Raw genomic sequence first — 26,734 nt, forward strand, 5'->3', positions numbered from 1 at the left:
CCCTAATCTGCGATTTTGCTAGTCAGGCAGGAGCACGGAGGGTTATCGGTGGTGGATACCGATGTGGGGCTGACGGCGGGGGAAAGCGGGGTAAAAACGGGGCGGGTTGATCCCGAAGCAGGCCGGGAACCCGGAAATGGTGTCCCGCGGCCAATGGGGAAGGAGGGACGTATCTTGGGCTGCGAGGCGTTATCTGCGTGTACTTTGTACCCCCTACGCTGCCATGGCATGACTGTGCCAAGGACATTTCCAATCAGGTCTCTTCTGCTATCTAAACTCGGTCATCTTTGCCTCCCCCACTCTTGCTCTCGCTCGCTTCGAGCAGGGTGGGAGTAAGGTTCGGGCTTCGGGCGCTCGGCCAAAGCGCTGCATGACCATGCGGTGGTTCAAGGCTAGTAACCATGACATTCGGAGCTGGAAGCATTGGTTGGGTTATCCAGTCCTTCCAGACTCTCTGGCTCGTTATTATGAGAATATATCTTTGGTGACGGTAAACCACAGTGTCGACTTTGATGAACATTGAGTTGAGCATCGATAAACAGACCAACACACAAGAACACAATGCCTCACTATACTGTTCAAGAAATTATGCAGCGCGATGCTTCAAGCAAGCTACACGTAGGTTTAGACCCTCTTTCGCAAAAAAGACAACTCCTTGCTCAGTGTCGCTAATAACACTCTAGGTTGTCATAGTCGGTGCAGGCCTTGGTGGACTTGGTGCAGCTATCGCTGTCCGCCTGGCTGGTCATGATGTTACAGTCTTGGAAGCTGCCCCGTCGATCGGCGAAGTCGGTGCCGGCATCCAGGTTCTTCCCAATGCCAGCCGCGTTCTTTTCTCATGGGGACTTGAGGATCGTCTCCTGAAGTTTGCAACCCGACCGAGCAAGTGTAACTTCATCGGATGGAAGGGAAACCACCTCTCTGAGATGGACTACCATGGATATGCAGCGGCCACTGGGAACTACCCTTTTCTAGACTTTCATCGAGCTACTCTACACGGTTGTCTTCTTGACCGTTCCAAGGAGTTGGGAGTTGAGATCCTTACCGGCGCCTCGGTTGAGAAGTATACCATTGCCGATGACGACACAACAGCAACTGTCCACCTAGCAGACGGCCGCACCATAGTATCTGACCTTGTAGTTGGAGCCGATGGCATCAACTCGAAACTACGAGAGCAGTTCCTCGGCAAGGCAGACCCACCTCAACTCACTGGTGATCTGGCATACCGGCTTCTTCTTTCGACTGCCGAGATGCTCAAAGATCCAGACCTGCGTTCTTTCGTGGAAAACCCCCAGGTCAACTACTGGGTTGGTCCCGATAAGCACGCAGTCAACTATGTCTTGAAGGGCGGCGAGCTGTTCAACATGGTCTTGCTTGTCCCAGATGACATTCCACTGGAGCAAGGAAACACACTACATGGGACTATGGATGAGATGCGAGCACACTTTGCAAAATGGGACCCTCGCATCGGCAAGATGCTTTCTCTCTGCGACTCTGTTGGTTCCATCCTCAAGTGGCGTCTATGCATCCGTCCCGGCCTTGACCCAACTTGGTCTGATCCTTCTGGAGCATTCACCATGCTTGGTGACGCTGTCCACGCGACGCTTCCATACTTGGCCAGTGGAGCAGGAATGGCACTCGAGGATGGTGGAGTTCTGGGACTGTGTCTTGCTAGGCTCACAGACAAGTCACCAGAGTCGAAGAGAAAGGCCCTCGATGTGTACGAGGCCTGTCGACGGGAGCGAACAGAGAAGGTCGTTCAGCGAGGCACATACAATCAGTGGATCTACCATCTTGCTGATGGACCAGAGCAGCAGGAGCGCGATGAGCGCTTCAAGCACTTTGGAGACTTCGACCACGCCTGGCTGAGCGGAGTGGATCCTGTGCTACCAAAGTCGGAGGAGACGGGTGATGACCCCTTCCCCTGGAGGTACAACGGTGTAGGGAGGTGGCTTCTGACATATGATATGTGGAAGGACGTTGACGCCAAGTTCTCCAAGGTGGAAGGCTCAGCTTCAGGTGTAGAGTCAGTCCGGGCCAGTCTATAGACCAAATGAATAGAATCCTTCATAAATACCCGATTTAGATACAAATGTAGTATAATGAATGATTATTAATCTCTGTATCACCGAGTCCATGGAGCCATTTTCCGCCTGTTTGTTTACAATGGTGGACATAGTGATTGTAGAATTGTAGAGTGACATCGCTACCTACCCAATGGTTATATCATCTCACACAACAAGGTGTGTCGGATAACTTGCAACAGGAGTGATAACAGTACCACGATGGGGAGACCACCACGAAGTGCCAGTCTTCCAATTAGTGTTATTGATCGCTTTCTAGTCCATTTTATTTCGATTCCTATCCAGTTTGACGAAAACAAGCATGAGTCAATCCAACAGAGGTCTCACCAAATACCGGTGTAGAATACAACGTTTCAGGGCTTCTAACACTCGTGTAATCACTTGTTACTACTTGAAAAAATACTTGGAAAATGCATAAATAGTTCTTGATATTCGACAATGAGGTAAATTCACTACTTCTATGCCTCTATAGCTTCGTTTGCCCCTTGATCAATGGACAAGTTCCCAGCACTATGCCTTGACCTGAGCCTCGGGAGTCTCGTGAAAAAAAGGGTAATCGTTGTACCCCTTCTCAGGAGGGTCAGCTCCGTAAAAGGTAGATCTGTCATAAGGGTTGAGAGGCCATCCGTTTCGGAGTCGCTCAACCAAGTCAGGGTTGGCGATGTAGTGTCTTCCCATGGCCACAATATCGGCTTCCTTCCCCTTGAGCTTAGGGACTGCGTTATCCCGGTTGAAGTTTCCGCAGGCCAAGAACAGAATTCCCGCAGACTGGAGAATCTCGCTGAAGATGTTGAGCGAGTTAACCCGCTTACTCTTCTCTGCCACTTCCGTCGTGGAGCCATTGGCAAGAGAGGCAAGCTTTTGCTCCTCGTTGAGCACCTCATCGAAGCGAGGCTCAATCCTATAGAAGTTTTAGTCATGTTTCTCGAACATTATACCTGTGATGCTTACATATGAACGTAGGCGGGTCGCTGGGCCTTGGGCAGGTCCGCGATACACTTGCAAAGGTAGGACCAATGCTCGTTGGGGTTGCTGTCTCTTGTGTCCTGGAAGTAGTTGTATGGTGATAGACGAATACCGACCTTTTCGGCACCGATAGCGTCACAGACAGCAGTCAACACCCCCAGAACAAAGCGGCACCGGTTCTCAACAGAGCCACCATACTCATCAGTGCGCTGGTTGATGTTGTCATGCAAGAACTGCTCCAATAGATAACCATTGGCACCTAAACTGTGTGTGAGAAAGGATAGTCCAAGGGAATATCGGTAGACATACCGTGAATCTCAACACCATCAAAGCCAGCGACATCAACTGCCCTCTTGGCAGCGGCAGCCCACTCGGCAGTCATCTCGTGGATCTCATCCACTGTCATGCCCCGTGGGGGATCATCCTTGCACTCAGTGCCATCGAGATACTTGCCATTCATGGGAATTTCGCCAGAAGAGATGGGTCTCTCGCCTCGCATTCCACTTGAGGAGGCCCGGCCAGTGTGCCAAAGCTGGGTAAAGATGAACCCACCCTTGGCATGGACGGCGTCGGTCACCTTGCGCCATCCCTTGAGCTGCGACTCGGTGAAGACGCCTGGGACGCCGCCATAGCCACTGGCTCTGAGGCAGATATCTGTGGCCTCAGTGATTTGCAGGCCGCCATCAGTGGCACGATCGCCGTAGTACTTGACGACTCGGGGACCAGGGACGTGGACGCCGGGGGACTCGGCATCACATCGCATGCGCGTGTTGGGGGCCTACATGACCCCTGTAAGTGGCTGTTCCCGTGGCACGGGTCGGTGGGTGAACACGATGAGAACGTACCTGGATGATGCGATGTTTCAGGCTCAAATGTCCCAACTTGAGGGGCGTGAACAGCACACTATCCTTGAGGGCGACATGTGTCTGAGGGGGGGTGATGGCAACGGGCATTGTGAAGAGATATGGAGGAACTAGTGATGTATTGATGCCCTGGAAAATGAGAAAGAAGTAACACTTTTATCAGAGCTTGTCAAAAGTCGCTACAGCCAACGGTAGAAATACTAGTTGTTGAGGAAGATGAGACATCTTTGCTCCCAGGACATTGTCTTGCGGCGCTACACGTATCCCACTGTCTGTGCTAACTCTCAGCAACAGTGGATTTCAACGCCGTTGATCTTGGATCTTCCCGACCCCTTTCTCCCACTCTTGATGACCCTGGAAGTGGAGGCCGAGGAGGCGTCGGGGCCAAGATTACAGGGGGAATCGAGAGTGGGGGAAGGGATCTTGGATACGAGATGAGATACACAGGAGAGTCTAACTTAAAACTAGGCTAAAAACGGTGCGTTTGACGAAGTGCTCTAGGGTGGCGATGTGTTCTCTAGTCCTAAGCCCTGGACAAACCTCACTCAATCTCAATGGTGATGCATTACAAAGCATGGAGGCGTTGATTTGTAAATAGTATTATCTTAAGATCCGAAATACGTACAACCGTTAGGTTTAGGAAGATTTGCTGAAGACTATTGTTGAACGATGCTTCACTTACAATGGCCCGAGAAACGTATTGTCTCACAAACTAAGCAGGGATCAAGAGCTCCTTTGATGATGTTTCAGGCATCCGAAAGCAGTGGCATCGGGAAATTTAGACGAAAGCGGCAAAAATGCATCACAAGGTCATTTTAAAAAATCTCCGTAAACTAAGATTTATTCCACTATACGTTGCTACAGAGGAGTCCTCCCATCCCAACACCCCATCCGTCCAAGCACTCTTTGAACATCACGATCTTGCTTAAATGGAAGCATGACCATGGGTCTCATATGGAAGCGCAATGCAGAAGAATCCGACCACAATCCAAAGAGCTGCACTGGCGTAGATGGGAACGACAGTGTAACCACCATAGGTCGAGACGAACGAGGCCGCAAGACCACCCAGTCGGAGCAGTGTGGCAGCAATACCCGTTCCAGTGCCTCGGACAGGTCCTGGGAAAGACTCTGGAGTAAAAGCAAACATGATGGCGTATTCTGTCGATCGTATGTTAGAGATGACTATAAGATGGGGGTGATGGAGCAACTTACCAAAGTTTCCGAGAATAGCAGTGGCACATTGGAAGCCGATATCAGCAGCCTGGGTACCAACAGAGGTGTAGGCAAACAGGAAAGCGCCTGTAAGAACAGAAGAGATGGCCATCATCCATCGACGACCGAATCGAGTCTCGACAAGGAATCCAGCAGCGATCGGACCAACGATGCCGACGGACGACACGATGCAGTAAACCATGTACGTATAGTTGAAGGAGGTGTTGGCAGAGTAACTGGCCTTTGTCTCGAGGTACGATGGGATGAAGGCAAAGTACAGCGGGTAGGCGACGCCAATGGTAAGCCAGATGAGGAACGTGACAGAGCTGTGCTGTGCCATCTTGCGTCCAGCAAAGAGAGTACGGTAGCTGTCCAGGCTGAAGTCCTTGAAGTTCTCTCTCATGATATCCATAAAAGACAGCTTCGTAGGTGCGGGAGGAGTGGCAGCTGCAGCAACCATTTCATCGATTGTCTGCGTGACCTGAGGGGCATTCGACGCGCCTTGGATCCGGTTGTCAATCTCTTGCAAGAGATCAAGAGTCAGAGTCTCTGGCTTGCGATTGAATCGGGCAATGTGATTGACCGCAGCAACAGCCTCTGCGTCTCTTCCCTGGGAAAGAAGATACTTGGGAGACTCGGGGATCTTGAAGATGAAGATACGGATAAGACCAAGGAAAATGGCAATGCCGCCCAGAGTGATCATGAGGTATCGCCTGTTCAAGATACCGTATTAGCACACAGTCGAGCTCAGGAACCAGGTTGACTTACCATCCCATGTTGTCTTGTCTCGTGCAGTTGGTGGCATCATCGCAAGCAAAGTTGGCAAGGAAAACCCATGCCAAAAGAGATACAATGACCTGTCCAAGGTTCCACCAGGCAGAGAGTGTCACGAGAAGCCATTGATGGCTCTGAGGGACGAATTCCAAGAAGACAATGCTGTCAACAGGGACATTGCCACCGGCGGCAGTACCGACGACGGCCCAGAGAGCGCAAAAGGCAGTGAAGTTTTGCGCACCAGCACTGGCACAAGCAAAGATGCCTCCGTATAGAATAGTCGAGTTGAAGGCAGGCTTACGGCCGATGACATCAGCTGCCGTGCCCCAGAAGAAAGCGCCAATGATCAAGCCAACGTAGTAAGCGACAGAGCTGAAGCTCAGCCGGCTGATGTCTGTGAACTCGTTGCCGACTGGGGGACGAATGGCTGTGATGCCCTGAGACCAGAAGTTGTCGATCATCCAGCCGCAACCGTTGACGATGAAGAGGTACCATTGAAACCTGTTGAACATGAGTAAGCTTTGGATCACGAAACCTTAGATGCCAATGATCATGTGTACCTTCCAGTACCAATTGCACTGAGATGCTCCGCGATGAGCTCTGATTTGAGACGGTAAGACTCATTAACTGCACTTCCGTAGAATTCACGGACGGCGCTGTCTTCGACGGCATGAGTCTCACCCGGGCGCACGGAGCTGGCGGTAGAGCTATGCTCAAGCTTCGTCCCTGAGATGTCTTTGGGAGTGGATGCAGGGGCAATGGCAGACATGATGAAGGATGGTGAGGAGGTATGGGCAAGAGAGAGAAGGATGAGGGAGGCGGTAGTCAGCTCGACTTTCAGGCTTCAGGGCACTCCTTCATATATGACTGACTCGGTCTGGCTGTGATCAGTGCTGGAGGCCTTGCTATCTTTTCTCAACAAGGGACCGTAGCTACGTACAGCTGCGAAGAGTCTGGCCCTGGCTGAAGACGTAAGGTTCACATCCATGCGCCCCTATCCCGGACAGCCTCTAGCGGTGTCGTTTATCACAACCGGGGCCTTGGGAGTTGACTGATAGCATGACAAGGGTAGAATGGAACGAACTCGAGGCAGTATCTTATCGTCCGGCTCCTCCTAGCCTTGTCTCTTATCGGAATGCCTCGATATCATTCGCCTTCACGAGTAATCTCACCCCACCCCCACTTTCAACAAAGCATGTGCTGCGGTTATCTGCGTAGCAAAATCCGGGGAAGCCCAGGCTAGGATATCGACCCTGTTACGCCACTTTGCGGGGGAAGACACCTTCTACCATGCAGAAGTATGCTAGTGACACGATTGCTGATTCTATGGATGCGGATAGGCTGCAGCCAGGGTAGGGGACTTGCCGAAAGCCCCGGCGAATGCGGCCCAGATGCAGTCCGGCCAATGCAGTAATGAGACCGCAGCTGACGGGAAGCATGGTCCATTTGGCCGATATCAGAACTTAAGCCTAGACCACTGGAGCCAGCTGAGGTTCTATATGGAAACGATGATGTAGTACCGTATGACTCGAGCTCCGTGATGGTCCGAAATGAGGTCAGAGCCAGATCAATCTTGAAGGCAATGGTGCCACGTTCTGGGATCAAGCAGGAAGATTGATGATATCGGTCGGCTAGATCACAAGCGGACCAGTATTGCTACCTCAAGAATGGGAGTCCACGGGATGAACTTGGGGACATCGACAGAATGTGAAGCGAGGGACATGCATGAACTGGCTCAGCAGGGGAACGCGTTGCTGTGCTCGGTACCAGATCTATTCTTATCCCTCCACTGAGATGGCAAATCTAGACATCGCGACTCGTTTATAGGCTTTGGGGAGCCTGGAGGAACCCCTGAAAGTACGAATCCAGCCACTGCGCTGCAGCCTTCCCGTCCTCGCCTCCTGCACCCTTGAAACGACGAAGAGCACCAACGTATCCATCAGGCCTCACCATAATGATAGCCACTTCGCCTGGGCTTACAGAGCCCAGCCATTTTTCTGTGCACGAGACTCCTCGCCTATCGAGGTATGACACATCGTCAAGATACACTGTCCACTTGCTCTTGGAGAAGGTCTCGGGGAGCTCGGCAATCTCAAACTCGTTCTTGTCGGTAGATGCTATAGCAGAGGAGTGGTTAGAAACAGTTTGATGACAATTTCTCGAGGAGTAGCATGACTTACTGATAAGGCCATATGTAAAGAGTTGGCTGACGGTAGTATACCGTTCTGGTCTTAGATAGGCATCGTCGGCACGCTTAGGACGAGGCTTGGCCTTGTATGATGTTTCAGCTGCCTTGGAAAGCTGAGACAAGAACGTCGAAGGAGCAGATGCTGCTTGATCGAAGCTTTCGAGAAAGCTCCTCTCACCACTTCCCGTGACGTTGGGGACGGCAAAGTACAACCGGAACTGACCCAGAATAGGAATATCGAGCTGAATGTCGACAGGACAAGCGTCAATGTATCTTGTAACTTTGGCGGGTGGGAGATTGCACCCGGGCTTCGCGTTACCACCATGAGCCTCTTCAACACCCTGGTTGAGCTCGTTTGACCCGTACTCAACCCCTATTCCGGAGATGAACCTGGTGTTCTTGCGGAAGTTCTCTGCTAGGCGCTTTGCATTACCACCGGCAATCTCGTTGGCATGCTCAAAGTCAAAGTTGATGAGATCGTGGGCAATCTTCTTTCTCTCCTGCTCGTAGCTCTGGAGGAGAATGCCATCCTTGGAAAAGCCACGGGCAGCTAGGTTGAGCTTCCATCCCAGGTTCCACGAGTCGTGTACACTGGTGTTCATGCCCTGAGCAGCCTTGGGGCTGTGGGTATGACTTGCGTCTCCCGCGATAAAGGCACGAGCAGTTGGGTCGAGGAACTTCGAAGCTACGCGTTGAGAGACTGCGTAGTTTCCGAACCACTCGACCGAGACCCATTCAACTCGGTAGGGAGCCATGACAAGTCTTGCTTGCTCCATCACGTAGTCCTGGGCAAGGCCCTTGGAAGTGATGGAGGACTTCATCTCGATATAAAGACGAGTCATGTTGCGCTCTCGTGGAATGATCAGAACTGAGCCGTGCTCTTCAGAGAAGACCACCGTCTTGCTCCAGATGTCAGGGAAGTCTGTATCAAGCTCGCCGTCGAGAACGCCCCATACGGAGTTGTGAGGGCTTCCTTGTCCATTGGCATCGGGGATACAATTGCGAACCTGCGAGCGCGCACCATCAGAGCCGACTAGATATCGTGCTTGGATAGTCGTTTGCGCGTCAGGAAGGTCGCAATTGATGAGAAGAGGGCTTGATGGATCCTCAGACTGTGATGTGAAGCCAGTGAACTTGTGACTGCGGCTGACTTCAACGCCGCTCTTTCGAAGATCGTCAATGAATGTGCTCTCCATCATGCCTTGATGGCACAGCAAGATATAAGGCTCCAGCACATCGACAACAGAGGCTGGATAGTGAACTTCTCGTCCTGTGCGGCGGATACCCTCCTTCTGTGATCCTCGCCAGAGACAAATGTCGTGTACTCTAACTCCAGTCTTCATGAGCTCATCGCCAATGCGTAGCATCTGGAACGTCTCAATGGTCTTGGGTTGGATGCCATCAGCCCTGCCAACCGTGGTCTGGTCAGGCCTCTCATCAGCCACCTTGACTTTCAGACCCAGCTTTGCAGCAATAACACTATTCAGGGGTGTGTCAGCCAAGTGTAACAGGGGTTGGAGACCGGGACACATACCTCAGCATGAGGCCGGCAGGGCCAGCGCCCACAACGCACACATCGTAGGGTCCATGCTCCTCAGAAGCGGGGGCGCTTCCATTTGTGTGGCCGTTGGTAGTTGAGAGACTCGTCATGTTGAGAAGTGTTGCCAGGTTGTGAAGGTTGACGAGGTAAAATGTCAAAGCTGCCGTACTGAAGTCGGCTTCCAGAAGTTTGTGTCAATATCTGGATTAAAAGAGAGAGTATGGACTTTTTCTGATTATTGTAACAATTCGTCTACAAGGCTCAGAGCAGCTATCACGACAGGTACATGTACCTTTCTGTTGGAGCTCCGCAGTAAGCTCGACGGGGTGAAGCCCGAGGACGACGAACCTCACGACTGCCCTCGTCCCACGGTCAGCTCATTTGCAGTGGAGTAATAGCTCAAGAGTGCGGGTAACCACGAAACAGATTATGATTAACAACCCCATTCAAACGTGAATCTGTCCATGCCGGGCTTCGGCTTGTCTCCCCCACTCTTGAATGCCGGGGTTCCAACCGAGTCAAGGATGACGCCTCAAGGAGCCACTAGCCTTATCAGCAAGCTCTAGACTCGCGCTAGGCCGGGGGGCTCCGGTTAGATGCGGAGAAGTCTGAGTCGGTGCCAGCCAATTAGAATGAAGGGTTCTGATGCCGTTGATCAGCGTGTGGTGTTCACGGAGCTTGCCGAGCTTCGTCCGCCATGAGTTTGCTGTCGTTCTCCTCTGGAAGGTTTTTTGAATGAAAATAGTCTACGTGGTAGCTTATGAATACAATCGTTGTAGATTTGGAGAATACCTAAGATAAACCCATCGTGTATCTTGGGACTGTTTTTAAGAGGGGATTCTAGTCTGTATGAATCCATTGATTCCCTCCTCAACAAAGCGAGTAATTTGGTGTAGGGTAGGGAGATTTCATCGTGTACCATCGAGCATGGAGTTGAGGGGAGGCTTTTGGGACATAGCACGTCAAGCTTCTTTTTAGGGGCTGCATCGTAGCATACAGATGTTTTTATTAATTTAAACGGCGCCTCTTCAAGGGGACAATGGCTACAGAAGTAAAGAACACAGCCATAGAAGCTTTGCATTGACGACCTGTCCCCATTGCCCAGTCGCTCGAGGGAACTTCAACATTGGAATGAAAGTATGGTTAACTTCAACGAAATGACATTTCTATCTATTCTCTAGCTCTGTGTCTTCTTCCACTCGTGGTATCTCTTCATCGCCTCCTCTTTGCTCGCGGGCATTAGAGCGCCCTGAGGCGCTGCGTTCTTACTTTTGAAGTAATCGGCCATCTTGAGTCCGTTAGTGACGATCCTAAAATGTGATAGAAAGGAAGCATGGGCGACATACCTCGGCCATAGTTACCCACTCAACGCCTTCGTGCTTGTTGATGTGCTCAATGATACGCTCATGCATCAAGAGGACGTGGGGTCTTCCCGAAACATCGGGGTGGATGGTCATTGGAAAGATGAACTCATCTAGGTGGGCCAATGTTAGCAGGGGGAGGGTGCGTTTGAGGTGAATTGACGATGAGACGTACCATACTCCCTGTAGAAGTAGTCGAAATGGTCTCTCCAGATGTCCTCGACGTCCCTGCTCCCCATTAGGACCAGTGTCACACAATGACCTGTCTGGCAGTCAAAAACATACCGAGGGTTAACCCATCCGTGTGAGTTGGCAGAGTTCTTGATGAACATCATTGGAGGAAGATCATCGATATACCATGATCCAGGGATCTCAACCAATCCGGTTTCCTTTCCCTTGACCAGTGGTTTCATCCAATGCTCGGCGTTCTTTGTGTAGTCAATCTTTGTCCAGGTATCACCAGTCCTCAACCAATAGGGCTGACAATCATGATGGAGCATGGAATGGTCATACTCGATGCCGTAGCTGAGGAGCAACTCAGTTCCTTCGGCACTAGTCTCCCACCATGGAGCCACACTACCTCGAGGCGGCTTGCCTCCACAGAAGTCAGTGATCAGCTTCCACGTCTTGTCAAGAACGTCTCTCTGCTGCTCAAAAGTCATGTCTGCAGGATTCTCATGGGTATATCCATGAAGCTGTACATTTCAGTGGTGCTCGATAGCCTGAGAGGAACAGAACATACGCCAATCTCGTGTCCGGCATCCCGAACGAGAGCACACTCCTCAGGGAAGGACTCTAATGTGTGACCAGGGATGAACCAAGAAGCTTTGATGTTGTACTTGTCAAAGAGCTTCAAGAGGCGGCGGGTTCCAATAGTGCCCGCCCAAATACCTGTATGGCATCACGTCAGTCATTGAGATCAATCTGTCGAACTCAGACTGACCCACCTCTGCTCACGTCACTGGTGCTATCTTCGCCGCCATATGAGCCAAGCCATCCGGCAACAGCATCAATATCCACACCATAACTGTTGGGGTGGTCGGTTAGTTGACAGTTCCGCCATAGGAGTGGAGTTGAACCGGGGTATCACTCACCAAACCATAACCTTCTTCTTGCCCATCTTGAATGACGCGAGTAGAAATCAATGAGTAAGCAATAAAGAGTTCTGGAGGCCTTCTAAAGAGATCTGAGCGTCTAAAATCAGCTGATGGTAGGTATCCTTGGAGCAAACTGAATGCCACTGGCTTGACTTGAAGTATCAGGTTGCCTGTCTCGGGACCCCTGATATGCTTCTGGGTTCAAGGTAGAGTAGCTCGTAAACTCTATCTCGTAACAGACCCCGCTATTGATCGCGATTAGATATGCCTGTTGTGTTCACATGCGGGCCTCAAGAGTGGGAGAGTGGGCTGTCGTGACTCTCCCACTCTTGGCGGAGATAACTCCACCAACGCTTGGACAAGCGATATGCAGGCCCTGAACGACTCGACAACGGTAAGACAAGCATGAATGGAGATAATGGCGGGCACTTTGACGATAATCTCTTTATCGTATGAGAATGAGTGCAACTACAAATCGTACCAAAACATCCCGACCATCTGCAGCACCCTTGGCATTTGGCACTTACCTTGTTATTACTTGTTAGTCCCAAAGACGCTAAAACCGGTTCGATCAAGCCAGTCAACACCATAAACATGTCCAAGGTTAGTTCCCCATGCCGTCCAAAGTATCGGCTGACATCAGGCGATAGTTCTCACTTAGTGGCCGCGTGGCCATCGTCACTGGTGGCGCCAGGGGCTGCGGGATGGCCTTTGCTGAAGGCCTGGCAGAGTCCGGGGCAGATGTTGCAGTTTTTGATGTGATAAGTCCAGCCGGCAACGAGTTGGAAGAGTTGGCCTCTAAGCATGGGGTCAAGACTCAATCTTACATCGTTGATGTCACCTCTCTGTCGAGCTTGAAGGAGGGGTTTGCCTCGGTGGCGAAAGACTTTGACGGGAAGTTGGACATTCTAGTTGCATGCGCTGGCGTGAACAAGAATGTCCACTTCCTTGACACAGAGGAAGAGGACTTTGAACGTCTCTTCAATGTCAACTGCAAGGGTGTTTACTTTGCTGCGAAGCTCGCAGCCAAGGCCATGATCGCCAATGGAACCAAGCATGGGAGCATCATTCTAGTGGCAAGCATTGCATCCCACATGGCTATCAGATCTCAGAGATCAACAGCCTACTGCGGCACCAAGGGCGCAGTGAGAGCCATGGTGGCGCCGATCGCTGCAGAGCTGAACGAGTACGGAGTCCGTGTCAACTCGGTTAGTCCTGGCTATGTCAGGACAGCCATGACAGCGCCGTTCCCGGACCTTCTTGAGGGATGGAAGGATGAGATCATGAACCATAGGGTTGCTGAGCCCGATGATATCAAGGGAGCTTGTGTCTTTTTGGCCGGCGATGCTAGCAAGTGAGTCTCCAAAGACGCAATGCCGACGATCGCTTCATTTACTAACTCACACATAGATATTGCACTGGCACTGATATTCTGGTGGATGGAGGAGTAACAAAGTGGTAGTAGTAGAAAAATAGACTCCTTTCACAAAAAATTCATTGTATTCCGCGCATCTCTAGAACCTTCAACGAACATGTACTTGATTGACACGACTTTGATCTCACCCCTGTGTTCTGTCTGCTTCATGTTGCTTCCGTAGAGGACAGGGAGATTGCTGCTGATCCCAGTGACGCCTCAAACGAAAAAAAGGGCACACGACACAACATGAAAGAACATAGCAGCCAACACAGAACCGCATGAGTCGCAATTCTGGGAAACACAGTCGTTATAGACATGATGAGGCCAGTAAGACAATGTAGTGTCAAGGGACAGCACAAGAGAAGCACTTACTCACAGTAACTCGGGTGGTGCGATTGATCATCTGCTGTTGTATCTAGGAGAGGTAAAGAACAAGAGAATTATTTGCAGGGGGGCTGTTGCTTGTCCTTCATCAGGGGCATCTCCATGGCTATCCTAACCTTAGACAAAGTACCTCCATTTGGGGTCGTCTTCGCCATCTCTAAGCTCATTCGTATCCACATCCTCGGCTCTGAGAACAACGCCCTGCTCCTGGTTCTTCTTGTTATTCTGCTTCCGCATCCACAACCCAAGTCCCAGAGTGAAGAAGATACAGGTCACATTACAAGCAGCCGTGGCGATCAGGGTAGGAGCATAGCGAGGTGCGTAGGTTGTCCTAAAGGTTCCGGCCGAGAGGATTCCTCCAATATTTCCAAGACCAACAAGAAGCCCAGTTGTCGCAGCTCGAGAGTTTTCACTCATATTGTTGTTGTTATGCCAACTGTGCACGAGACAACTGGGGATGTAGGCTCCACCAGCCAGCATAAAGCATGCAAAATAAGCAACACCAACGTGTGCTTGAGCATCGATGATGGCTAGCACAAGGAGCCCTGCCAAACTCAGGACGAGACTTCCAACGATGTGGAAGGTTCTCTCCCTGTTTCTGTCTGAGCTGTAAGTCACAACCAGAAGAACCAGGAAGCCGGCGATGTTGGGTGGCACAGTCAGAAGGTTGGTGACAACGACTGAGTAACCAAGTCGACGAAGAACGAGAGGCAGGAAGTTGGCAGTGGTGGCAAAGGCAACGGGGTAAGTCAAGCTAATAACACACCAGACGAGGAACTTCCAGCTGTTCCACGACTTGAAGCATTGCCGAAGATTGAACTCTTCGTTAATCTTTCCAGAGCCGTCTCGGAGAGATCGAAGAGTGGCAACCCGTCTCTGATCTTCTGTGAGGAACCAAGCGGTCTGGGGACTCGCTGGTAGCCACCAGAAGGCGATGACTCCAAAGATGACAGTCATTGCACCTGTTCATCTGGGGGTCAGTAATATGGACAATAGGCGTGTGACAAGTAGGTCCTTTTTCAGGTAGTAACGATACCTGTGTGCAGCTCACCTTCAATGAGAAACAGCCACATCCACCCAGTGACTTTGGGGTGATGAATTTGGAAGACACCAAATGAGATGAGGCCAGAAAAGGCACTAGCAAGGAGTGCACTTCCAAAGAACAGGGCAATACGGAAACCGAGCTCGCCACGGGTGTAGAAAAGTGTCAAGTAGAAGACGGCACCAGCGAAAAACCCTGCTTCAAAGGCACTAGCAAACCGTGAGCATAGACACCGAGACAAACATGTCTATTCACTTACCCAAGGAGCAGACGGATGGCCAGCATGCCTCCAAAGTTCTTGACTGCGGCTTGCAGCAGCGCCATGGCCCCCCAGCCGACCATGAGAGCGGGAAGCATTACTCTACCAGAGAATCTTTTGGTGAGAAGGTTAAGAGGAAGATCGCAGAGGCCATTGGGTACGTAGAAAAGCAGAATCAGAAGAGAGAACTGCTCTCCAACGAAGCCCAAGTCCTTGCTCATTCCATCAGTCTCGGCGTTTCCAAGGTTGCTCTGGATAAATTAGCACATCATGCTGTCACCCTAAAGACCTGTACTTACCCGGTCGACAGCATTGAAGAAATACATGATGCTCAAGAAAGGCAGCAGGTACATGTCCATTCTCTTGACTGTGGAAGATGAGTAAGTGACATGAAAGGGGGCGACCATATGTCGAGTGTTGTTTCTTACCATAAGCCCGTTCAGCAGCGGCATCAACGACTAAGGTTGAGCCAGTTTCTTGATCTTTCTGAGCGCGATCATTGAAGGGCTGGGGGTCCTTGGTTTCATGAACTACGTTATGCATTTTGAGTCAAGACTTGAGATCGATGGATGGACGAAATTGCTGTGCAGCAAGGCATTCACGCATTTGATTCAGTTAGACAGAGACCAATAAATATACAAATGAGAGTTCACAGGCAACTTGTAAGTGTAGATAGTATACATGATAACCCCTCTCAAGAATGGGCGACCATATCTTGAGCTAGCAGTTGTGGCTTGCTCTGGTTGAAGGCCAAAGCTGATACAGTATCTCGAAGGGATCGAGTCAAGATTAGCTGAAGGTAAGCGACAGGCGCTCCGTGGGAGATGGAGATCTATACCCAGGCGTCCATTGCACCTCAGGAGTGGGTAATTCCTTGGCATTCCTTCGCTTGGCCATTGGGCCATTGTTATCAAGAATGGGGACCGCAAGGCAGCACTGAGCAGTCTGAACATGTTGGAGGAAAGGATCAAGGCAAGTAAATTGCATCATAAGATTATCTGTGATAATCTCGAAACAGGTCATTTTTATCGGCATCTCTAGTGCATGCGGTTGGGATGTAGTGCCGTTGTCAGGCCCAGTGTTCCTCCTGGTGCCCCGTTCTGCTGTCGGGTTCATGGGTCGTCGAGACCTCCACAGTCCGGGACATTGTCCGTTCAATGATTACTCCAAGGCAAGCACTAAAAGAGATTAAGATTTAAACCTTATGGGTGCTGCGGCCGCCAACCGTGAGCCAATAACGACCTAACCGTGGCTTCGTGGATCTCACGCAAATGGCGTCTTTTACCCGCTCACAATGTGGGACATGGAAGAAGAAGCTAAGCTCGACAGTGCCCCAGCAAGTTAAATTGGGCTGTGCCATTTCTGTGTCAGCTTTAATTGACAGGGCGTCGAGATGTTTAGGAAATAGCCTCGCCTAGAGAACAATTTACAGCCCCTGTTTCACTCCTTGAAAGGTTGCATAGCATACGATGCTCATTGTGTAATACGATCTTCATTATCAGATAAGCCGAGACTTAAGGGGAAGCATTACTAGTAGGGCACTGAGATGCGAAGAGTAGTAACATTGTAATTTTATTCTGCATACAGCTGTATCTTGGTGAACGAGAACCTGATCGCTTCCTTTTATGCAGCAGCGACCCCGGCAGGCTTGACCTGGCTGTCAATTGTCTTCTGAAGACCCTGCTTGTAGAGTTGGGCCCTGCCATAGGACTCAGCGTAGGACGCCGACACAACCTGTTCAACAGTGGCGGGCTCAAACTTGGCAGGGTCCTGAGGAGCCTTGCATGTGGGAATGCAGTCAACAACGTAGTCGGGGTTGCCCGAGACAAAGACGGGGATCGAGTACCGCTCCTTTCCAGACTTGTTGATAACCCTGTGAACGTTGCTCTTGTACTTCTCGTTGGTCCATCGAGCCATCAAGTTGCCCAAGTTGACAACAAGAGCTCCCTCGGTGGGGGGAACCTGGATTGCGGTTAGCTAGTTGTTCAATGGTGCAAGAGTTTAGTGTGATCTCATGACTTACATCAATCCAGACATTGTTCTTCTGGTCCCAGACTTGCAGACCATCAACCTTGTCTTGAAGAAGCATGGTGATGGCACCAAAGTCGGTATGGGCACCGATTCCTCGAGTCAGCTTCTCATCAGCGTCGGCTGGCTGGGATGGGTAGTGAAGCAGCCTCATGGTGGCAACAGCGCCATCTAAGAAACGAGAAAAGTAGGTCTCTTCAAGATCAAGAGACAAGGCAAGCACCCTCATCAGGTCAGATGCCAGCTTGAGAGTGGAGTGGTAATACTCCATACTATAACTCTTAAAATCAGCCAAGTCATCACCGAGAGCCTCAGGCCATTGGTTGGGACCACTGTTGAGCTTCTTGTTGACGAAGTAAGGGTGAGTCTTGGGAATATCATCACCAATGTAGAACCCCTCCTTCAGCTCAGGCTGGGTTCCCTCCTCGAGGATCTGCGACCGCAGCATCTCGTATCCTCGGTTCCAAGTGGTCTTATCCTTGGATACCTCGTCTTTCTCAGCTTGTGACAGGGAGAAGAACTTCTTGGCGCAAGCAAGGGCTTGCTTTTGCTGCTGCAGCGGCACAGAGTGTCCAGTGATCTGGAAGAAGCCATTGTAGAGGCAGCTCTGGCGGACTTGGTCCACAACCACCTGCTTGCGGGCGGGATCTTCTGAGTAGAAGCCTGGGCCAATTAGAAACGGTTGGCGCCTCTATAGGAGAACCCGCAACCTACCAGAGAAGTCAATGATGGGGATCTCGAGCTGAGCCATTGTGGAGAGTTATGTTGGCGAGTTGACAAGGGGGATTGCCGTTTCAATGCGAATGCAGAAGCAAAGTTGTTATTGAAGCTTTGACTGTGGATGCTTTGGTGCCCGAATAAGCCAAAGACTTCGTAACCCCAGAGATAATAAATAACTTTGAAGCAATTCAAGATGATCATGAAAATATACCAAGATTATCTTGAGCCCCTCCGGAGCTCTCCGACACACATTTCGGACTTTGTCATCCCAAGGCCGAGAGACCGAGTCGATCCTCCAGCTAACAACCACCGACAACCGAAATGGCGACGTTATTAAAGGTGCGGGGAAAGTGGGAGACCCCCATTCTCGACATCTCGCTCATCGCCACACGCTGCGATTAGCTAGTGAATTACCCGTTGACTCATGCGGGGCGAGCCCGGGCGAGCCAACTTAGCAAGCTAAGTTAGCCCCAAAACCCTAGGACACTCCTAAAACCCCGAGACATCGGCGAGGCCCGATTTTAGCTGTGATTTACCACTTTTCTCATCCTCTGACTTTCTCATGCTGTCTAAAGTCATTATAAAGCCACAAATTGAGAGAAATTAAAGTCTCTCGTGATGCCGAAAGGAATGGCTTTTGGATTAACTTTCATTTAGCTATAGAAGCTGCTGCTTGGGCACCCAGGCCCTTCTGCGGTGCCAGATGGTGCCCCATGTAAAATTAGCTGTACCGGCGTCCTCCAGGGCTCTCGCCCTGGCTTCTTATGCGGCCTCTTCTTGCCAGATCATATCATTGATCCTCCACCCGCGAAATGTGTGTTGTTGAGGCTGATGACGCGTAGGGCACGGCGTGAGGGGGGTTTCCGGCCATGGAGATGACTCGTATGAGGGCGTGAGCGGCGGCGAGGATCGCTCGTGAGGCGGCGTTGCTCGGTTATCGCAAATTCGGGGTAACTCGATCAATAGAAGGTCCTCCTCCTCTTCTTCTTCATCTTCCTCATCGCTAGCCAGCCCGCCGAGGTTGAAATCAATAGTATCGTTGCTTCGAGCAAGGGCGGTCCAGTCAACGGCGTTAAGGGGCTTCGGGGCATAATTTGCTTAACGGATCGACTCACTGACTTCTAGCGGCAACTATGTATCTATCATGAAGCCATCAGTCTTCTCGTTAAGTAGTTAAGTCATCTGAGATCGTTGTGTATCCATCAATAGATATTCCTTATTGTGACGATCGTGTAGGTCCTACGAGGGATAAACCGGTCATACTGGTTTATATTGGCAGAGGGGATACTAGCGTTATCTTAAACGGTATATAAGTCACGTCTAGTAATATGCTTAAGGGTATTAAGTATAACTAAGTTATATTAATAGCTAAGGTAGCTATTATATAAGAGAGCATAATAAGTATATCTTATATACTTATAGTTAATCTTTAGACTAATATTCTCTAGGTTTAATCTAAGATAAGACTAATATATTTAATATTTAATTCTAGGACTAATATAATTAATATTTAGTCCCTTTAGTCTCTTACTTAGTTAGAGTATTTCTATTATACTTCTCTACTTAACTTATATTATAGTTATAATATAAGGTTCCCCCTTTATTAGTTTTATTCTTAAGACTAGTTTTAGTAACTAAGTATTATTAATAGGTAATTCTAATTTATAAAAACCTCTTTTTATTAATATAATATTAGGCTAAGCTTCTAAATATATTTTTTTATAGAAACTTTCTAAAGTATAAGGCCTTTTTACTTATATTAAGGCTTTTAGTTTTAAAATTATATCTTATATTTATTATTTCTACTAGGGCTTATCTTATAAGGTAATCTCTAATTATTTTAATTATTATTTTAATTATATTAATATAAAGGTTATATATAATAGGGCTAGTATAGCTTCCTTTTATAGGTATATATTAATACTTCTTCGCGGCTATTAGCTAACCTTTTATAATTGCGAAAAATATCTAGGAGCATAAGCGTCTAGAAGATAAGGAGGCTAAGGCAGAGGCTACCTTAGAGGAGGTAATAGCTAAACTTGCTTATATCTAGAAATAGAAGAGGTTACTTAAAGCGCGTAGTAATAAGGCTTTTAAGCACGGCCTTTATACCTTAGAGGAGTTAAGCAAGCTCCGTGAGGAGTTATCTACTATTATAGGGGCGTATTCTTTTAGGGTAATTAATTTAATTAATTAAAATACTATTAGTCTTAATAAGCCTATGCTTAATATTATTAATAGAAGTTTTTTAAGAGGTATTATATATTAATAAGATATTTTAAGGGTTTTTATATACTTTTTAAATTAAGGTAGTTTTTTTATTTAATAAAATATATTATTTTATTATTAATTTTATTTATATTAAAAATAAATTTTATAATATATTTCTTAGATTTATTAATTTTTATTTTTAGTTTATTATTAATTTTAACTTAGATAATATTTTTTATTAATTTAAGTAATAAAATATAAAAAATTAAATAAAGCTTAACCTTAGGTAATAAGTCTAATTTATAATTATATATTAAGATTTTTTATTTAATTTTATAGGGTTTAATATATTTATAATTAAGTTTTTTATTTTATTATTTTATTTTAATATTTTTTATTATAAGGTAAATTATATCTCTCTTTAAGAAGGTTAATCCCTTAATTTATTTTTTATTAATATAATTTATTATTTTATTTTTAATAAATTTAAGTTTTATATATATTTCTTTATATAAGTTACGTAATTAGTTGCTAATAAGGATCACCTTTGGGTTAATAATAATATCTCGGGATTATTAGTAAATATCTAGTATAAATCCGAAATTAATATATATTAGTATAACCTTAGTGCTTTTATTAGTTATTATATTATAGGCTAGCTAAGTAGCTAGTAGCTTTTTAACCTAATTAGTTTATTTATAATTAATATAGTAATAAAGGTATTATTTTAATATTTAGTTTATATATTTTATTTATTTATTAGTTTCCTTATAATATATAATAGAGAGTTTATAGTTAATTCCTAAGTATCCCATAAGGCTCTATTAGAATTTTAATATAAATAATAGTCTTTAATTTATAATAATCTTAAGTGGTATATTATATATTTTTATAATATAAAAGTAAAAAAGGTAATGAGTTGGGGGAAAAAGGTGCTAAGCCATTTTGGGCCATTGGGCAATTTCCTGTACGTAGAAAAAGGTCAGAGACCAGTTGCCTTCGGCCATTAGCATCATCATCACTGTCGTCATGGTCAACGAGAAAGGAGCAGCTTTTGGGCTCTTTCTCTGACCAAATTTTCATTATTATCAATTGATTAATTGCCCTTACTATTTTATATTGTGTATACCTCACCAAGAAGCGTGTGAGATCCCTATTTTGAAAATCCCCCGAAAAAGGTCACGAAGCGTTCAACCTCGCTGTGGTTGGTGTGTTCTGTTTCTCTAACAAAGTAAGTAAATTTTTTAGCTATTATTACTTCTCTATAAGGTATAAAATAAGAGAATTTTATAAGTTTATCTATAATAATAAGAATACTATTATAGAAGTTTCTAATAACTAGTTCTTCTAATAAGGGTAGTTTAATAATAAAATTTATTATAATAGCTTCTTAAGGTAGCTAAGGTACTAATAGGGGTTAGAGTTTACTATATAGTTTATAGTATTATGCCTTAGTTTTTATATAAAAGTTATATTAATTAATAATAATTATAATAATTCTCTTTATACTAGGAAATATATATATTATCTTAATTTATTTTAAGGTTTTATTAATTTCTTAATATCTATAAAGTTAATAATTATATATTTCGCATATAAGGTTATATTATAAATCCTCTAGTACTTATTATTTATTAGTTTTCTAATTATCTAATAATTATTTATTATATTTTAAGATCTTAGTAAGAAATAAATTTCTTTATTTTATTATATATATTATATCTAGGTATTATTATCGCCTAATATATATAATTATCTATTATTATAGGTATCTTTTAGTAGTAAAATATAAGAGCTATTTTTAAGTTTACGTTTTTCTTATATTTAAGTTAGGTCTATAGCTAATAGCGTCTACCCTGCCGTTTTCTATACCCTTAATATAGATAATAATATAATTAAATTCTAATAAGTATTTAGCATATTATAGTTATTATCCGCTGAGTTATTAGGTTATCGCAAAGTAAGAGATATTCTTATAGTCGGTATAGACCTTAATTTAGTAGCGGCTCCCTAGGAGATAGTGCCTAAATTCCTTAAAGGCATTAATAATAACGAGGAATTCTTTATTATAGATAGGGTAGTTAAGTTCTACTCTATGTAATTTATAAGAATAAAATGCGATTAGGTATAATTATTTTTCCTTATCTTATTATTTAATCTGGGCACCTAGGGCGAAGTCTAAGGTATTGGTTTTAAGCTTAATTAGTTGAGATAGGTTAAATATCTTAAGTATTAGTTCGCTTAGGATAAGTTCCTTAATCCTATTAAAAGACTCTTTAGCTTTATTTTTAAATATAAAGGTCTTTTCTTTCTTTATAAGTTTTATTAATAATATAGCTATCTTTTTAAAGGCTTTAAGAAACTTATAATAATAATTAGCAAATCTAAGAAAGGCTTATACTTCCTTAATATTAGTTAGTTCCTTCCAGTCCTTAACTACTAAAACCTTCTTAGGGTCTATATATATCTTATTATAAGAGATAATATATCTAAGAAATTCTACTTCCGCGGCGTAAAATTTACTTTTCTTAGGTTTTACTAGTAATTTAGCGTCTTATAATATTTATAGTACCTTATAAATATATTTTATATATTTTCTCTTTTATTTTAGAGAAGATAAAGATATTATCTAAGTAATATATAATAAATATATCTAAGTGCTTCCTTAGTATATTATTAATTATTTATTAAAATATAATAGATATATTAATAAGTCTAAAAGGCATAATAAAGTACTTAAATAATTTATACTTAGTATAAAAAGCGGTTTTTTATTTATATCTTTCTTTAATTTAAATAAGGTTATAAGCTCCTTTAAGGTTAAGTATTATAAAATACTTTATTTTAAAAAGTTAATTTTTTAGCTTATTAATAAGAGGTAATAATATATAATCCTTAATTATAAAAGTATTAAGTATTTTAAAGTTAATATATAATTAGAGCTTTTTATTTTTTTTTAAGATAAATATAATAAGGTATTTAATAATTAACTTACTTTCCCTAATATATCTTTTCTATATTATATTTTTAATATATTTCTTTAATATTAATAATTATACTTTATTAAGTAACGTGCATGATAAGCTTATGTCCCAGACAAGCATATGTCCCATTAATATTTATACCTTAAATCGCAATTTTAAAAAAGCTCTTATAAAACCAAGCTAAGCCTAAAATAGCTAGAATTAAAACTTTAGTTATTTTATATAATAAGCTACTTATAATAATTTTTATATATTTTTAGAAAAATCTTAGTAAGCTAGTATTTAAAAAGTCTATTTACACTGTGTAATAAGCTATTTCTCTATAAAGAAGCTTTTCTAAAAGTCTATTAAAATTATATATAATTAATATAATAGTTAAATACCTAAAACAGCTTTTTTTAAGTTTATAGCTATCTTAAAGCTATTTTTATTAAGCTTAGAAATCTGTACTTTTAGTGCACAGTATACTTGAGACACATGCTTATCTGAGACACATGCTTATCAAGTACGTTAAATAAAGTTTATTAAAGCTAGGTTATTTCTTATTAATAAACTTAATTTCTAAGTTATAATATATATATTTAAGTAGGCCTATCTTAAGTTCTTTCGCGAAGAGTTTCTAATAGATGCGATATTACTATAATATATTTTTAAGTCGCTTTTCCTTTTCTTCTAAGTTATTATATAGTTTCTTTTATAGAGCTAAGTCTTTTTTTAAGTTTATAAAATTATTATATAATTTATATAATTATTTTTTATTATTATTATTTTTATCCCTTCTTATATTTATATTTTATTCTTATAGATAGAGAGGTATCTTATGTTTGCCTTTGCCTAACTTCTCTAGTATCTTTAGTAGAAGTTTAAGATCTCCCATCTAAGTTATTATCTATTATAGAGGGTGCCTTATTATTAAAAGAGAGCACTTAGCTAGTTCTCTAGTTAAAATATAGGTTAAATTAATATAATTATAGGTACCTAAGTATAAGGTTATATTACTTATTTAATATAATATTAAATAATATCCCTTAGTTTTTTCCTTTAATAAAAACTTTAAGGTAATTAATCTTACTATTAATAATATTATTATTATAATTAAAAGGGGTTCCTTCTAGGTTAATAACTAAGTAAAGTATTTATTTATACCTTTATAGTAGCTTAAATATATTTATTATTATTAGGTTAAAATAGTTTTACTTAGCTTTATTATTTATTAAAGCATTTAATTATTTTTCCTTAACTTATATTTTTAGTTTTAGGTATTATTACTTATATACTCTAGTAATAAAGTAAAAGGCCTTCTAGGGTAATATATTCCCTTATTTATTTACTTATTGCCCTATGCTAGATAGGATATCTAGTTTTTTAATATTACTAGAGTATAGCTAGTATAATTAAATTTATACTCGCTATTTATATAAGTATTATAATTATAATTATCTTTTAGGCTAACGTACTTAATAAGCATGCCGATCAGACAAGCATGCCGATCAAAAATCCCTCAACCTACAACTATTCTATTTGATCAATTGATTCTCAACCACGTAAGATGCCACGGTCAAATAGAGAGGCTAATATCCTTCTTGCACTTCAAGCCTATCGAAATAACCTAAAATTAAGTCTCCGACGCGCCGCAAAGGTCTACTAGGTTAATTATAATACCCTCCACGCCTGACATAATAGCATATCTATGCGTTGCGATTAGATCCCTAAATCACGCAAACTATTAGATCTAGAGGAATAGATCATTATTTAGTTCATTCTCGACCTAGATTCGCGAGGATTTCCTCCGCGACTGCGTAGTATTGAAGAAATGGCTAACTAATTGCTTACTGACCGCGACGCGTCACTAGTCGGCAAGCGCTAGGCTAGAAACTTCGTTAAGCGACATAAAGAGCTTAAGACGTGGTTTTTTCGCAAATATGACTATTAAAGAGCTAAATGCGAAGATCCGATAGTTATTCGCAATTAGTTTCGGCTCCTTGAGAATATAATCGCAAAGTATAGTATCTAATCAAATGATATCTATAACTTTGATGAGACTGGCTTTATGATAGGCATGATTGTAAGCGGAATAGTGGTTATAGGTATAGAAAAGCGTAGACAACCAAAATCAATCTAGCCTAGAAACCGGGAATGGGCTATAGTTATTCAAGCGATTAATACGGAAGGCTAGGCGATCTAGCCATTCATCATGGCTGCAGGTTAATATCACCTCGCTAACTAGTACCGAGAAAGCAACCTCCCGGGCGATTGGGCTATCGCCACGACTCAAAATAGCTAGACTAATAACGAGACGGGTCTCAAGTGGCTAAAGCACTTTAATTAGCATATAATCAAGCGATTAAATGGTGCCTATTATCTTTTGATCCTTGATGGCCACGAAAGTTACTACTCGGCCGACTTTGAGATATATTATAAGGAGAATAATATTATTACGCTCTGCATGCCGCCTTATTCGTCTTATTTACTCTAGCCCCTTAACATTAGGTGCTTTAGGCTACTTAAGAAGGCTTATAGTCAAGAAATAGAGCATCTAATTAAATGCTCTATAATATATATTTTAAAGACTAAGTTCTTTCTAGCCTTTTATGCCGTATATTAAGCAACTATAATAAAAGCAAATATCTAGGGAGGTTTTAGAGGAGCTAGAATTATTCCTCTTGACCTAGAAAATGTGCTCTTAAAGCTTGATGTGTAGCTACGGACTCCAACGCCTGCCGAGGAGGAAGCTAGCCCCCTTACCCCTTGGGTCTTAAAGACCCCAAAGACCGTCATTGAGGCTAAATCTTAATTTAAATACCTTAAAAGATAAATAAGAAGGCATCAAAGTAGCTCCCCAGAGTCAATTCTTAAAGCATTAAAGTCTCTTTCTAAGGGAACAAAGGCGGTCATGCATGAGATAATATTAATAAGGTCTAAGATCTAAGACCTTTAATAGGCAAATGAGATACTAAGCCGGCGCCAGAGGGCAAAAAGGACCCGCCTATAGAAAAGAGGGAAGATAACTATAGATAAAGGAAGGCAAGTAATTAATTAGATAGATATTAGTACGCAGGTAATGGCTGAATCGTCGAGAAGTAGTGGTTAAGGAAGGTTAGCACCACCGAGGGAAAGGCGCTATGGAATATGCGGAAAGCCCGGATATAATATAAGAACGTGTCAGGTAGTTATTGAGATATCTAGGGAAGAGTATAGTGAGTAGTTTTAATTAATTAAATAGTTTATTATATTTTTATTATAATTTATATCTTAGAGGTTAAGATATTTAATTAGCATACTTATCTAATTAGTATGCTTATTAAGTATGTTATCTTATTATTACTAATAGTTTTTTTTTATTACTTAGTTTTTTATATATTATATATTACTTAGTTTTCTTTATTCTTTTTAATTAACTTATTTTTATTAGTTTTTTACCTTATAGATTATTTATTTATATTTTTAAATAATATAATACTTATCTTTATAATAATATATATATATTATATTAATAGAGTTATACTAGTAAAATACTTAGTATCCTTTTATTTTATATTATATATAGGGTTTACTATTTAGTTATACTAGTAAGGCAATAAGGAAATAATCTTATTTTTATTTC

At 43.8% G+C, this 26,734-nt stretch overlaps 9 protein-coding genes across 9 annotated transcripts; 2 read left to right on the forward strand and 7 right to left on the reverse strand.

The window, feature by feature from the left end:
• Positions 1–561: 561 nt before the first annotated feature.
• Positions 562–2,048, forward strand: LRP88_11149 (uncharacterized protein; the record flags this gene model as incomplete). The annotated part of the gene is made up of 2 exons (XM_083247585.1): positions 562–618; positions 684–2,048. The coding sequence occupies 2 exons, from the start codon at positions 562–564 to the stop codon at positions 2,046–2,048; spliced, it is 1,422 nt and encodes a 473-aa protein (XP_083096733.1).
• Positions 2,049–2,594: 546 nt separating this feature from the next.
• On the reverse strand, positions 2,595–4,003 carry LRP88_11150 (alkene reductase; the record flags this gene model as incomplete). The annotated part of the gene is made up of 4 exons (XM_083247586.1): positions 2,595–2,985; positions 3,036–3,309; positions 3,360–3,828; positions 3,896–4,003. The coding sequence occupies 4 exons, from the start codon at positions 4,001–4,003 to the stop codon at positions 2,595–2,597; spliced, it is 1,242 nt and encodes a 413-aa protein (XP_083096734.1).
• Positions 4,004–4,838: 835 nt separating this feature from the next.
• On the reverse strand, positions 4,839–6,668 carry LRP88_11151 (major facilitator superfamily domain-containing protein; the record flags this gene model as incomplete). The annotated part of the gene is made up of 4 exons (XM_083247587.1): positions 4,839–5,071; positions 5,126–5,838; positions 5,894–6,400; positions 6,460–6,668. The coding sequence occupies 4 exons, from the start codon at positions 6,666–6,668 to the stop codon at positions 4,839–4,841; spliced, it is 1,662 nt and encodes a 553-aa protein (XP_083096735.1).
• A 1,052-nt stretch (positions 6,669–7,720) lies between these two features.
• LRP88_11152 (FAD binding domain-containing protein) lies at positions 7,721–9,737 on the reverse strand (the record flags this gene model as incomplete). Its single annotated transcript, XM_083247588.1, has 3 exons — positions 7,721–8,016; positions 8,080–9,566; positions 9,622–9,737. 3 exons carry the CDS (start codon positions 9,735–9,737, stop codon positions 7,721–7,723), a joined length of 1,899 nt encoding a protein of 632 aa, XP_083096736.1.
• A 1,067-nt stretch (positions 9,738–10,804) lies between these two features.
• On the reverse strand, positions 10,805–12,108 carry LRP88_11153 (polysaccharide deacetylase family protein; the record flags this gene model as incomplete). Its single annotated transcript, XM_083247589.1, has 7 exons — positions 10,805–10,915; positions 10,974–11,101; positions 11,164–11,216; positions 11,274–11,683; positions 11,731–11,879; positions 11,936–12,015; positions 12,083–12,108. 7 exons carry the CDS (start codon positions 12,106–12,108, stop codon positions 10,805–10,807), a joined length of 957 nt encoding a protein of 318 aa, XP_083096737.1.
• Positions 12,109–12,679: 571 nt separating this feature from the next.
• Positions 12,680–13,547, forward strand: LRP88_11154 (uncharacterized protein; the record flags this gene model as incomplete). Its single annotated transcript, XM_083247590.1, has 3 exons — positions 12,680–12,688; positions 12,736–13,439; positions 13,496–13,547. The coding sequence occupies 3 exons, from the start codon at positions 12,680–12,682 to the stop codon at positions 13,545–13,547; spliced, it is 765 nt and encodes a 254-aa protein (XP_083096738.1).
• Positions 13,548–14,003: 456 nt separating this feature from the next.
• LRP88_11155 (major facilitator superfamily domain-containing protein) lies at positions 14,004–15,252 on the reverse strand (the record flags this gene model as incomplete). The annotated part of the gene is made up of 3 exons (XM_083247591.1): positions 14,004–14,848; positions 14,938–15,137; positions 15,188–15,252. The coding sequence occupies 3 exons, from the start codon at positions 15,250–15,252 to the stop codon at positions 14,004–14,006; spliced, it is 1,110 nt and encodes a 369-aa protein (XP_083096739.1).
• A 160-nt stretch (positions 15,253–15,412) lies between these two features.
• Positions 15,413–15,730, reverse strand: LRP88_11156 (uncharacterized protein; the record flags this gene model as incomplete). The annotated part of the gene is made up of 3 exons (XM_083247592.1): positions 15,413–15,436; positions 15,487–15,554; positions 15,616–15,730. 3 exons carry the CDS (start codon positions 15,728–15,730, stop codon positions 15,413–15,415), a joined length of 207 nt encoding a protein of 68 aa, XP_083096740.1.
• Positions 15,731–16,810: 1,080 nt separating this feature from the next.
• Positions 16,811–17,966, reverse strand: LRP88_11157 (isopenicillin N synthase family dioxygenase; the record flags this gene model as incomplete). Its single annotated transcript, XM_083247593.1, has 3 exons — positions 16,811–17,149; positions 17,211–17,878; positions 17,930–17,966. The coding sequence occupies 3 exons, from the start codon at positions 17,964–17,966 to the stop codon at positions 16,811–16,813; spliced, it is 1,044 nt and encodes a 347-aa protein (XP_083096741.1).
• Between the last annotated feature and the right edge of the window lie 8,768 nt (positions 17,967–26,734).

The sequence above is a fragment of the Fusarium phalaenopsidis genome, assembly GCF_050370095.1.
Source record: "Fusarium phalaenopsidis strain FUZ10S chromosome Unknown contig_32306, whole genome shotgun sequence".
Lineage (NCBI taxonomy): Eukaryota > Fungi > Ascomycota > Sordariomycetes > Hypocreales > Nectriaceae > Fusarium > Fusarium phalaenopsidis.